General features: G+C 41.9%; 2 protein-coding genes across 3 annotated transcripts; both read right to left on the minus strand.

Annotated features, from left to right (window-relative positions):
• Nucleotides 1-953: 953 nt before the first annotated feature.
• Nucleotides 954-3,440, minus strand: rabif (RAB interacting factor). The gene is made up of 3 exons (XM_076024470.1): nt 3,292-3,440; nt 2,026-2,178; nt 954-1,429 (listed from the first exon to the last, which is right to left on the minus strand). The coding sequence occupies exons 2-3, from the start codon at nt 2,167-2,169 to the stop codon at nt 1,181-1,183; spliced, it is 393 nt and encodes a 130-aa protein (XP_075880585.1). The 5' UTR covers nt 2,170-2,178; nt 3,292-3,440; the 3' UTR covers nt 954-1,180.
• Nucleotides 3,441-5,295: 1,855 nt separating this feature from the next.
• adipor1a (adiponectin receptor 1a) lies at nt 5,296-12,762 on the minus strand. 2 transcript variants are annotated; one of them, XM_076024476.1, is made up of 8 exons: nt 12,655-12,762; nt 11,046-11,265; nt 10,855-10,968; nt 10,199-10,370; nt 9,607-9,793; nt 8,660-8,847; nt 7,486-7,679; nt 5,296-7,047 (listed from the first exon to the last, which is right to left on the minus strand). In XM_076024476.1, the coding sequence occupies exons 2-8, from the start codon at nt 11,190-11,192 to the stop codon at nt 6,919-6,921; spliced, it is 1,131 nt and encodes a 376-aa protein (XP_075880591.1). In that variant the 5' UTR covers nt 11,193-11,265; nt 12,655-12,762; the 3' UTR covers nt 5,296-6,918. The 2 variants fall into 2 exon arrangements, with proteins under 2 accessions (XP_075880591.1, XP_075880592.1); XM_076024477.1 differs by lacking the exon at nt 12,655-12,762 and adding an exon at nt 12,449-12,562.
• Nucleotides 12,763-12,817: the final 55 nt, after the last annotated feature.

Below are 12,817 nucleotides of genomic sequence, written 5' to 3' on the forward strand. Positions count from 1 at the left end.
TATTGTATTCTCTCATAGATGCATTTTTAAACACATTTTCACTGATATTTTGCAGAGTTGAACCGCACTGCCTGATTTTGACGGGCTCAGCTGAAACACTCGGAGCAGCGATTGGTGCATTTTAACAGACAACGAAGCCTTGTTCTTCTAACAGTCGACGTCTGTCTCGGAACAGCAATTAAAAAAAAAAAAAAAAGAAGAAGAAGAAGAAGAAGAAGAAGCGAACTGCCGCAGTTGCGACATCGTGTGGCATGTAGTAAACCTGCACCTTTAAAATAATGTGCACGTCTAAACCGGGTGAACCAATTCAAACTCACAATCCAACACCGCCGCTAGGTCAGGGGTGGGCGAACTTCTTGACTGGTGGGCGTAGCAGAAACAAATGGATGGAGTGTTCGGGTGACCCACCTCATTGGAGGAAGATATATTTCATGGGATATGTAGAAAACGTGCTTTAATATCAATAGGAAATTAACAAAAACAAAGTTACAACAAAATCTGTGTATTTGAAGCCCCACAGTACTTAGCTCTATATTGAAATAACTCTTAAAACACAGGGGGGGGGGAAATAATGATGAAATACAGCTATATTATGACTTACTTTTTTTTTTTTTTTTTTAATAGTTTGCCCAACCCTGAGCTAGGGTCTCTGTCCTTGGCTTATTCATCCATTCTTCTGCCAAAATTTGTTTGCCATTTCAAACTTGTCTTTAAAAAAAAAAAAAAAACCTTCAAAAACTCTTATAAATTGATAAAGGCCACTGTCTAAAGTTATCATGACAATTATATTTAAAAAAACAAACAAAAAAAAAAACAGTCTCGCACAATCTTTTAAAATAAGAAATAAAATAAATTGACTTTACAAATTCTAAACTAAAGTGGTCACTTTTACAAGCGTAAAGTCATTATGCATTCATTCATATTATAAGATTGAAGTAGCAGTCTACCAAACCTTCCCTAAAACATCTTTATTACAACATGAAGGATGTAGTCACGTTAGCATAACAGACGGATATGGGTTCATTATAATGAACATCACACATTTAACAACAACAAACATGAAAGAATGCACGTGTGTTATGGATTCAGTCAACAGTCAGTGTTCACTGTAAATACAGAAAAACCAGCTTGCCAGTACAACTATCATTCAGTTCTTGGTGGTCGGTCGCGTGGAATCGTACTATACATGGTCCACCCTTTCCATTGCGATGTAAAAACTTTTCTTGTCATCCAAGGAGTGCCAGCCAATCGGTCCAATCTCACAGTCTGCACAGATCAGATATTTGATCCTGCCCACGTCTTTGGTGAAGCCCACATTCTCAAAAGTGAACATGTCGTCCACAAACCAGTGGGCAGTCAGAGTCTCCCCATCCACCGAGGCCTCTGTGGTGCTGAGGTTGCTCTTTTTCCGCATGGATGGTAGAAACAGCTGGTGAGAAAACACACACACACACACACACACACACACACACACACACACACACACACACACACACACACACACACACACATTGATAGAATTCATTACAAAAAAACAACAAGGTAACTTATGTCAGCATTACTTTATGACGTGCACAGTTACTTTCAAACAATTAAAATGCTAATGCTTTGCCTAAAGCAACAGTGTATCTCTCAGATGAAGTATATAATATGTCAGACTTTTACAAATTTACAGATCACATTTTAGTTAAACAAAACCTAAATGTAAGCCAGGTATCTACCGAAAAGTTTGAGGATAATTTGAGTACTAAGCATATCTGTCAGTAAGACAATATGTAAATATGGTTCTCCAGATCATGATGCTCGAACAGACCTGAAGGGACACAGTAAAACACACTTCAAGATCCTTTAAAAACACTAAAAGACAATAATTTAACCACATTTAAGAGCAGCATGGTCTTAAGAAAGGTGCTAAGAGGGCGGGGTAGTTTTGGATGCACGATTTGAAAGTGCATGTGGATAACTGGAGGAATTGGAGGTAGTTTACAGAGGGAATTTGTTTCCAGTCTAGTCATGACATTTTACCTCTTTTTCGGCAAACAGGGCTGTTCCCTCACACAGAACCTTGGATCCACAGCGTTGGCAAACGATGGACTTGCTGTTTTTGCCGTTCTCAGAAACTAGGTCAGATCGATCAGACGTTTCACTCGACTGGTGATTGTCATCCATCTCTTATTCCTGTAGACAGCAAATGCATCACAGTGAACATGAAAAGTCTTGGTCACTGGCTTGTATATCCACTAAACAAGATTGAACAAGGCAACACGAGGGACACTTGTAAAGAAAAAAAAACAAATCGGTTATTTAACTTTCCAAGTGCACAGTGAATGCACTAAAAGGCAACATATGCTGTCAGGATTGGTCAGGAGGGTGATAGGACACACTTATTCTTATTATTGAAGGATACATGTCTTCTGTGGTTGCATAAACCCAACTGTATGCCATTACACAAGGCCCCATCCACGAATGCAGTATCAGACTGAACGCCTTGAAACACAACATACTTTGCCGTTAGTGAGTGTACTCGTGAAATTAAGTTCCATGTGTCCCATGCATATGAATCAAATTTGATTTGGAAAATGTAACCGTTCAAACCGGCTTTTTAACAGTTTTAACCTAGCAGGTGACAAATTAAAATAGGGATTATGACTTCAAATGAATTTCTTGTGACAGAAATTTGACCACACTGAAGAATAAAAGGAGACTTTATTTTATTATTATTATTATTATTATTATTATTATTAATAATAATCTTTTCTTTTTTTTTTAAAGATATGTGTGTCAGACCCCTTTGAAGTTCAGGTCTAAAAGTCTGATTTCTGTTGGCCCTTGAAGATTTAAGTCAACAATAAATCAAAAGCCATAATGTTATGTCAATGCGTCATTTGGCTGTATTCATGCACACAGACAGTTCCTACTAATAGAAACAAGCGCATGCTTAAAGATTTTAACCACGACTTTAGAAAAAAAGGAAAAAATAATTGAACATCTTTGTCATCTTAGTCCTGATGACTACATCTATTGGTTCACGTTACCACTCGTTTAATGAAAAATGCGGAAGTCGCACAATAAAATATATCGTTTTGAAGCATATTTCAAAGTGTAAGCGACACACAGTCAGAAATATTTTACGTCATTTTAAAACCTTAACGGAACAAGAATGTTTTAATAACAATATCGGAGCCTGAACCTTATGCTAAAGCTAAACGTAAATTTAATACATTATCAATCGTCCATTTTAAGTTCCACTTGACCAACTGTAGACTTGTGGATAAGAGCTACTAAACGTACCTTAATGCTGAAGTTAAAACACTGCCGATACAACTGTAATAAAGTGACTAATTAGCCAGGTTTAAACTAGCATGATTTCCGTGTAGCCGTCCTGATATCCCTTCCCCAAAAACTCCCGTCTGGAAACACATCAACAGTGACTTAGTTCCGCCCTGAAAGAGCGGAATATTCGGTTAGCTTTTCAGTGGCTGACCTCAAAAGTTCTGGACTCATATAAATCTCTCTCTCTCTATATATATATATATCTTGGCGTGGCTTCGTCAACAAAGATTTATAAAGGCGGCTGTCCACGTCGGCTGCAGGCACGTTGGTGGCTGACTAGTCCGATGCGGGACAAGCAGATCCTGCCGCAGCGGGTGCAGTCAAAAGTCTGGTCTGGTACAGCTGCTGAAGCGTCCCGATCCTTCCTCCTGCGGCGTTTCTCCTTCAGGTTGGCCCTGCGGGAGTCTTCAAAGGAGGAGACGGCCTGGTCCGTGGTGTGACGCCAGGCCTGGCGGTCCGCAGCAAGCATCAACCACTGGCAAAGGTCAATGTTGCAGGCACCCAGGGATTTCTTGAGAGAGTCTTTGTACTGTTCCTTTGCAGCACCTCTGTCACGGTAGCCAGTGGAGAGTTCTCCGTACAGGGCTATCTTGGGCATTCGATGGTCCTCCATTCTGGAAACGTGTCCTACCCAGCGTAGCTGCGACTTGAGCAGCATGGCCTCGATGCTGGTGATCTTCGCTTGCTCGTAGACCTCAGCATTGGTGACATTGTCACTCCAATGAATGTTGAGGATGGAGCGCAGAGAGAACGGTGTTGGAAGCGCTCGAGCGTAGGTGGTGACGGTAGGTTACCCACGACTCAGAGCCGTACAGTAGGGTGGTGAGTACTACGCCTGGCCGTCCGCACTGGGCAAAGGACTCTGGACCTGGTGAGTAGGGCCATACACTGTCTTAAGGGCTTCGTACAAGCCTCTGTAATCACCAGCGTCGGCACATAGCTGGGTTCTGACTGCAAGGTTGGTCCACCACTCATTCTGGATCGCTCGAAGCTTTCGCTTGAGGTTGCTACTGCTGCTGCGAAAGGCATCTTTCTTCACAGGACAAGACAGCTGAGCTAAGTGGGCCTGGTGGGCTGATCTCTTCTTTGCCAGCAGTTCCTGGCTCTCCTGGTTGTTTTCGTCAAACCAGTCTTTGTTCTTGTTTGTGGTAAACCCCAGAACTTCTCCAGATGTCTGCAGAATGGCGATCTTCAGTTGACTCAAGAGTGTTTTAGGGGAGAGCTCCTCTGGGCAGACGTTTTCAAGCCTGGACTGTATGCCTGCCTGAAAGCCAGCTTTCACTTCAGCTGACTGAAGCTTGTCAAGCTTGAACTTTTTCTTGGGGGGCCCTCCCTTACTTGGTTTGGGTTTGAAGTGCAGCCTGAGTTTACAGCTCACTAGGCGATGGTCAGTGTGACAGTCTGCGCTGGGCATCACTCTGGTGTGTAGGACGTCTCTGAGGTCTCGCTGGCGCACTAGAACATAGTCTATGAGGTGCCAATGTTTGGACCGAGGATGCATCCAGGTGGTTTTGAGACTGTCCTTTTGTTGGAAGCAAGCGCCTGTTGTCGTTGCAGTTACCAACGCCGTGACTGACAATACTCCCACTCACACACACACACACATACAAACAGTTACAGCCAACTGAGAGCTCCCACTGCACCTCACATGCATGTTTATGGACTGTGGGAGGAAGCTGGAGAACCTGGAGAGAACCCACGCAAACTCAGGGAGAACACGTAAACTTCACACCGAAAGGCCCCAGGACTCTTGTTGCCTGATCTGTAGGCCAATCAACTTAATATAGTGTTGACACAAAAAGCACAAATGTTTAATAAAATCTGAATTCTAAGAATTAAAGGTGGAGGTCTAATAAAAATTTAACACAAGTTTATTGTAACAAAATCTGTAGCTTCGAAGATGTTAACAAACCTATATGGTGCTAGTTACATGACGGCATTTAACACAAATCGGACACAGGGTTTTTACATGTGGAAAAAAAAGATTTATTCCAACAATTTTCCCAAGTTCACCATTAATAAATATTTCCGTCTACATTTCTGTGAAATGTAGGTTTTATCACTTTCTACACAAGACATTAAACTCAAGAACACACATTGTTTTAGTCTTTGTAATAAAGCTTGAATAAGCTGATCTAGAAAAGGATTCTTTAAACAGCAGTTGATACAACCTATCAATGGAGTTGTATGTTCAATAGTGATTTGATTGTATACATGGCAAGGAAAACAAGATGTGTCATTGAAGCTCCCTTGACTGTTAAGACAGGCCGTTTATTTTTAAAAATGTTTCCATTGGCCTAAGGCACAGGATTACTAAAAGATTATATTAATCATACATAACCCATTGTAAAACCCATCCAGGGAGTTAAAGTTCTGACTTTAATAGTGTACAACTTGTGTGCATGTTGCACTTCATTGCACCAGAAAATCTAGCATGAAAGAAAGGTCTCTCCACGAAAAAACAAAAACAAAAAAAACAACACAATTTGACATATCCAGATCTGTACATTGTGCGTAGCCCAGGAACTGTAGAAAATAATCATTACGTTGTTTTGGGAGAAAGAAACGGAAATAAAAATGTTTTCTGAAAGTTCAACGTATATTGTAAATTTCTCAGCATAACTGATCAGATGTGTCTTGCACATCAGCAGTTTGTTTGGATTTATATTACAATCTAAACCATACAAGGGAAGGTGTCCAAAGTAAAGCATAACATTTAGTTTCATTGTATTACTTCTTAGCTCCGCTGAGCGTAACAGTTTATAATACTCAGAGTTGTCGAACGTAATTCGAAAGCCTCAAGCTTTATGTTCGCCTACACTGTTGTGTAATTATTTTTTTCTATGAAATCAAATTTTGGAGCGTTCACTGCACACAAAGAGGAGCCACGTCAATTTGCGAGGTGCTTCCAGACGCTCCTTATGCTTACAACACAGAGTTGTGTGTCAGAGCGCTTTCATAAAAACAAACGGAACAAAAAACCCAACAACCTTGTGGCGCTAACTACACACTTAACACAACATATGAATACCTGCGCAGGCCACCAAGAATTAACTTCTGGTGAGACAGTACATTCATCCTTTGACCTGCATGAAGGACTGGCGGGAAGGAAAAAAAAAAAAGAATGGATTACAGTTGGTGCACTCTGCTACAGCACAAACCGTACTATCTGTACACTTTGTGCAACGGTACTAAACTAGGGAGAGGTCTGGGGTACTTGACAACTTTTTGAGAAGAAACCATCAGTTACAAGGTTTAAAAAAAAAAAAAAAAAAAAAATCCCCACGTTGAACTGACTTGAAAACGCCGACTTCAGGCTTGATAGATTTCTAAGATGCGGTGCCTGATGAAAGTTTCTGTAGTTTAATGGCTGGTTACTGCTACGTTACTGGAGCATAAGGAGGCCAAACAGAAAGTCCATTGAAACAACAAACAAGTCCCCCCCCCCACCCCCACCCCCCCCACCCTCGGCAAATCAGAAGCACAGTAGGAGCAATAATTGACTATATATTGAATTCCAGCAGCTTTTCAAGTGTGTTTGTGGGGCAATTTTAAAAAGCACGAGTGAGATCACAGTTGCGCCCCTCAGAGTAGCGAGTCATCTGTGCATCCTCCCTCGAGGCCGTAGCGGAATTCCTGCAGGTTGGAGACCCCGTAGAAGTGGATGAAAGCTGCCGCCACCACCAGCACGTGAAAGATCTGGTGAGAGTGGAACTGTGCAGAGTGAAGTGAAAGCATTAGTGAAGGCAGCCGGGTACAACTTGAGAGTCTTACTGTTAACGCATTGCTAAATATATTGTTTGTTTGTTGCATATGGATTCACTTAAATGTTTCTTGTAATTACTGGATAGTGCTGCAACAGCGTAGTTTCCCAATTTGAGATCACTAAAGTGCATCTATTCTGTTCTATTTCATTCTATGACTTTTCTGTGCCTGTACTTTATCAATCAATCAATCAATCAATAGTATAATTTTCAGTACCTGATGCTCAGAAAATAAGCAAGCAGGAAAGAATTCTAAAATACAGGCAGCACGTACAAGTATTTATGAACAAAATGGCATATTTTTTTACACTAAACTAAATCCATTGTTGTTGTTTTTTTAAGACTGTGTAAATGTAAAATGCAGATCCTGAACACAAAAAGCACTTACCCAGATGTCACACTTGCCAGGGAAATAGCGCTCAGGGATCCTGGCTGCATAAAGACCAGCACCAGTGATATACATGGCCCCCATCAAGTAGAACCAGCCCATCTGTCCGACTGTGGTGGCCTTGACAAAGCCCTCCTCGATGGTGAAGTGCATGGTTGGTACAATGCCGCTTAATCCAAGACCCATGAACACACCTGAGGGAGACACCGTGGTTTGAAATCATGAAGATGGCTGCACAGCAGGCACAGTGGTTTTCACTTAAAATGCCTGTGAACTGTCACCTTAAAAAAACATAAAAACAAAACAAAATGTTGGGATTTTCAGTGCCATTTTCACACATTCACAAAGCCGGCACGTTTTCCCGAATGCCCGTGTTTTGACTCGGGTCCGCCTTTGCGGGCTAGTAATTAACCAGCTTGTGCTAGACGCGACGGTAACCACGAGAGTCGAGACAAAACAGGAAGTGATGTACGCTCACAACATTTAGGTCACTGAGTGCAATGACTTCTGGTTCTGCCAGGTCGCTTGTTAATGCTGCAGATTATCTCTACATCGAAAGCTACACAAACGCTTCAGTCAAATAGCGCAGCAAAAATTTGGAAAATTTGGAATGCACAGCAGCGTGACAGTGTTTCCTACATATCGTATGTACGCAACGTCATCACAGATTTCTTTGCATGGGGGAGAGAAAATGCTATGCCGCCTTTTTTCCATCTGTGACAGCTTCCACATGAATGGGAATTTCAAATGCCTGTAAATGACCTGCTTTTCTGCAAAGTGAAAACAGGGTCGTAGGTTATTGTTGCTGAAAGGCTGAATTCATACTTACTACTACTTCCCTTCTCTTCTGAAATATCAATTTTTAATAATTGAACCCGGATCAACGGTGAAGTTGTATAAATTAAATGTTTTGTCTCTAATTTTGCTGTTGGATTTGTTAGTCTGCCTCCAAATTTTTCACGCCTCAGATAAAACCTCTTTTCTTTTGCTGTTGTTTTAGGACTTGTAGCCCATGTGAAACAATTTCTGCATTTATTACACTGATACGACTGGTTCTTCTCCAAAATGTTCCTCTTCTTAGTTGACTTATCTCACAAATCAAAAACAAGCTCAGCAGTTAATCAGCGTAATTAGTGTTCACACACTACTGACAGACGACAAAAACGTTGGATACCTGCTCTTGTAGGTCTGTGACGAGGTGTTGAGAAACGGTCCCATTGGGCAACTACGATTGCAGCAATGCCAAGGACGCACACAATAGTGAGGTAGATAAGTCGAGGCTGAGGGGAACAGTAGAAGGAGTAGTACAGCCATGGCACAAAGGAGCCCATGATGAGAAGTGCAATGCCTGAGTAGTCAAGCCTGATGACAGGAAACCACACAGACAAACAAGAGGAGTTAAAATCTGCCCAGAAAAGCTGCAGTTCTTTTTTTTTTTTTTTTAAAAGCATGCAAGAGCACTATTGATTCCTTGCATTTAAACACACACACAAAAACATTTTTAGGTTTAGAATTTTGAGTTTTCAATCCTACGTTCAAGTAAAACCTCAACACAAAAGCACACGTGTTGCATCCTTTCAATGTGATTCAAATTGAAACCGTTGAGAAAAGGTGGCCACAAATGGAAGCCCAAATCTTCACATCTGGTAGATAGTCTGATGACGGCCTCTTAAAAATTTCAAATGAACTTTCGTTATCATTTCAAACTGCACATCAACCTAAGATTGGGATTAGAAAAACTCGGAGACAAAATAAGTAAATATCACTTTTGAGAGCTTGAAAAATACATTTCTGAAATGATCCACATAAAGATATGTAAATGATGTGACGCCTTTGCAGAATTTAATAAAGTAAACAAAACGCTATGTTTATTGCAATATTAGAATAACACTGGGACGATATACCAACGCTGGTATAGCTGCAATGTCACTGCGAATTTGCTGTTGAATAAAAGCTCATTACTGAGCCGTGGAATCAATTCTCAGGCTTTTTTATTTTTCTTAGCATTAGTTTTGTTAAAAAGAGCAACGTTTAACAGCAGCGAAGCTTCAAAGCTGCACGACGTGGTCACGTGACCGACCTGGCCAATCAGCATGCACATGCACGTCCGTGAGGACTTACTTGGAGAAGGTGCGAGACACCTTCTCAGAGTGGCAGTAGACGGTGTGAAAGAGCCAGGAGAAGCTGAGGCAGAGCACAGCTCCCAGGAAGAACATCCCGAACACCACCTTCTCTTGCAGTGGGGCCATAAAATACATGTTGGGCCGCAGCATGGTTAACGTGCCCAGACAGATGAACAAGATGAGCCCTAAAGGAAGGAGAAAAAAAACAAAACATTTTTTTCCCCGAAAACAAATGACTGAAGATACTGCAGCTATGCAATACAATACATGCAGCAATCAACACAAGACTGTCGACAAAATGCTTTCAATTACTCCCTTATCTATATGTCAGTATGTAGATAGCTGTAAATATTCCAAATGTTCATAAGATGTAAATATCTTGTTTGTTTGTTTTTTTTTACAATAAAACAGTTTAGATTTTAGTTTTTATTGCCTTATCTATTTTCAATGAATATAATTTTCCATCTTTTTTGCACTATGCCGTTGCTGTAATTATACAAATTTCACCACTGTGGGATTAATAAACACTTTGTTAAGAATCTATTCTATTCTAAAGGCAGGTGCGTGCAAGGCCTTTCTCCCCCTCTCACCCAGCAGGTGTGTCCAGATGTTTCCGGTCTCAGTGTGAATTCTGAAGATGCTTCCGAAGCAGGCCCGGAAGGAGGGCATCGGGGGCCGGTGTCCGTGCAGGAGGTAATCATTATCCTTCAGCCACTCGGGCAGGACGTGGAAAGGGATGACTCTCCAGCGCCCCTCCCAAACCTGAAAAGCAGGAGGAGGACATGAAAGAGGACATGGTGAATTATTATTACTGCTCTGCAGCCGCCGTTGCCCCCCCCCCCCCACTGATTTTTCAGTCGTTCTGGTACATAGCGTCCTGAACGCAGCAGGGCCGTACGGCAAAAGCGGTTCCGGCTCACCGCTGCGTTTTGGTTGGACGGGTGGCGTTGGTGCCGGGGTCAGATTGTGGAAGAGTGGAGCGGCCCGGTGACCAGAGGGGAGGTGTAACCGTCTTAACGTTGGTGGCAATGATTAATGCAGTGGAAAGCGGCGCAGCAGGAAACGCCGCAGTGCCTTTAACGGCTCTGGATCTCCTCTCTCTCTCTTGCTCGCCGCCCCTCCACCCCTTATTTGTTGGTCAATTACATAATTGGCTATGGAGTTAAAAGTCATGTGCACGAGTCCCGGTTTGCAACTCAACTCCGCGACCTAACAGCTTCAGGAACCTGTGAAGATAAGCGTTTACCTTGTGTACAAACTCCTCCATCTTCTCCATGGCGTGGTGGGCCTGGAGTGGAAGGGTCAGAACCTCGCCCACCTCGTCATCGTCCTCTTCCTCATCATCGAGCATCGGAGCTCCCTGAAAAAAGGACAAAAATTGGTGAGAGCTCCGAGCTTTTTCTTCTGCTTTTGGGGAATTTCCCGAGGCTGTCCTACCTCCGGGTGGACGCTTTTAGCTGCCGCCTGTCGCCCTCCTCCCTCCTCCAGCAGCGGCCCCAGCTCCATCAGCTCAACATCTGGGACGCGGCAGTCCTCAGAGATCCGGCAGTCTGCATCACTTGCAGACCCGTTGCGGCCTGACATAAGGAGACTGCCTGATGACCCACTCACAGTCCCTGTGTTCTGCCTCAGCTGGTACTGATAATTCAATCTTCTCCTGAGGAACCAGAATTGAAATCAACAGTGAGCACGAATAACAACTCAAGTTAAGACTTGAAAAAAAAAAATTCTGCGTTAACCTTGATGATCAACCTGTACATAATTGATTACTGTAAAATAACGTGATTGAGAAATATACATAGAAATAATTAAAACAATTGCCAGGACTATGTGGGACTACAAATGTATCCGATAGAGTCAGGCCCAATTTTTTTTTTTTTTTTTTTTTAAATTTATTAATTTTTTAAAATCAGACAATAAATTGATAGTAGACATAAAACTCAGTCGGATGTATGATTGCATTAATCCCCAGTTACACTAAAACAGATCAATAGAAAATAAGTGCAAGTATGACGTTATGGCCAAAATGCTGACATGAAAGCTGAATGCAAGATTTGGCAGAGTCTAGCCTAATTCAACTGACATTTCAGGGTGTCTTGAGAAAAAGAGTTGACAATCACTTCCTGCATTTCTAGTAACTTTGAAAAAAAAAAAAAAAAATGTGGTTCTTGTAAAACACGTTAATACTTGTGTGTTTACAACGGAAAAAGTATGGCTAGCTTATTTACCAACTGCTGCATTATATCAGGTATGCGTGCCAGCAGGACTTCTAATGTATTAAATCGTCCCGTGCAGGACAATAAAAGCACATCGTACTTTACGTAATTATTAGACTGAGGTTAATGCAGAACAATCGGCCGCTTTTGTTCCCGCACTCCTACATGTTGTTTATCCAGGTTCTCCACTAGAAGACCATTTTCCTCCGCAAAACAACCGGTTTCTGAATGTCTGTTCAACTATATAAAGCTTTGTTTCGTCGAGCAGAGACAACGCCAGGAGAATAAAGGCGCTACCACACTTGCGCTGGTCTAACGTCACCAGACATGACTTTTCTTCGAACAGCTTCACTGACACAACACCTCCGGTAAAACAGAAAACACGAATAGTTGAGACACAACCGAGTGTGACAACAAAAAAACCCCTACGATTACATTGGACAAATCTAGGCGAATTCTGCCCAACGAAGACTGGTTAGCACATAAAGAAAGGTGCGAGTACAAAATGTAAACAAGCACAAAAATCGGAGATTTTGACATATAAAAATGTATTATCTTGATCGATGAATGCCTGTCGTCGAGACGAGCCGTATTAAAATGTAATGAAGACTGGCTCACCTGAACCTATCGAGTACCGTATCGTATGGCTGGCATCAAGCTAATGTTACGTTTTAGCTAGCGCTAAGCTGTAGCTAACCAGCAAAGAAACAGCTTCGTGATTTTACCAAAGAGCAGACTGACAAAGACTGCGCTACATCAACGACATATACTTGTAATAACGGTAGTCTGAACATCTTTCATATTGGACCAACTGAATGAATACTCCTCACCTGCTATGAGAGCCTTTAGACCAGGTAGGTGATTGTTTATCGATACGCGATATACAATCCTTTCCGGAAGCTCTTTTCCGTAAACCCACTGCTCCTCGATTTTCAAAACAAAAGCGTACATATATACATTTTAAAAATATAAATACACTTTTGTTGGTAAAAT

The sequence above is a fragment of the Nelusetta ayraudi genome, unplaced genomic scaffold, assembly GCF_046127955.1.
Source record: "Nelusetta ayraudi isolate G7.1 ecotype Tasmania unplaced genomic scaffold, CSIRO-AGI_Nayr_v1 ptg000017l, whole genome shotgun sequence".
In the NCBI taxonomy this organism is placed as follows: domain Eukaryota; kingdom Metazoa; phylum Chordata; class Actinopteri; order Tetraodontiformes; family Monacanthidae; genus Nelusetta; species Nelusetta ayraudi.

Bases quoted from the DNA above. Each gene is read 5' to 3' on its own strand.
- adipor1a (XM_076024476.1), bottom strand. From the start codon at position 11,192: ATGTCAGGCCGCAACGGGTCTGCAAGTGATGCAGACTGCCGGATCTCT. The intron at 10,371-10,854 runs GTAAACGCTTAT...CCTGCTTTTCAG, and splicing joins TGGAGGAGTTTGTACACAAG to GTTTGGGAGGGGCGCTGGAG. The intron at 8,848-9,606 runs GTAAGTCCTCAC...TCCTGTCATCAG, and splicing joins GTGTCTCGCACCTTCTCCAA to GCTTGACTACTCAGGCATTG.
- rabif (XM_076024470.1), bottom strand. From the start codon at position 2,169: ATGGATGACAATCACCAGTCGAGTGAAACGTCTGATCGATCTGACCTA. The intron at 1,430-2,025 runs GTAAAATGTCAT...TTTTCTCACCAG, and splicing joins CCCTGTTTGCCGAAAAAGAG to CTGTTTCTACCATCCATGCG.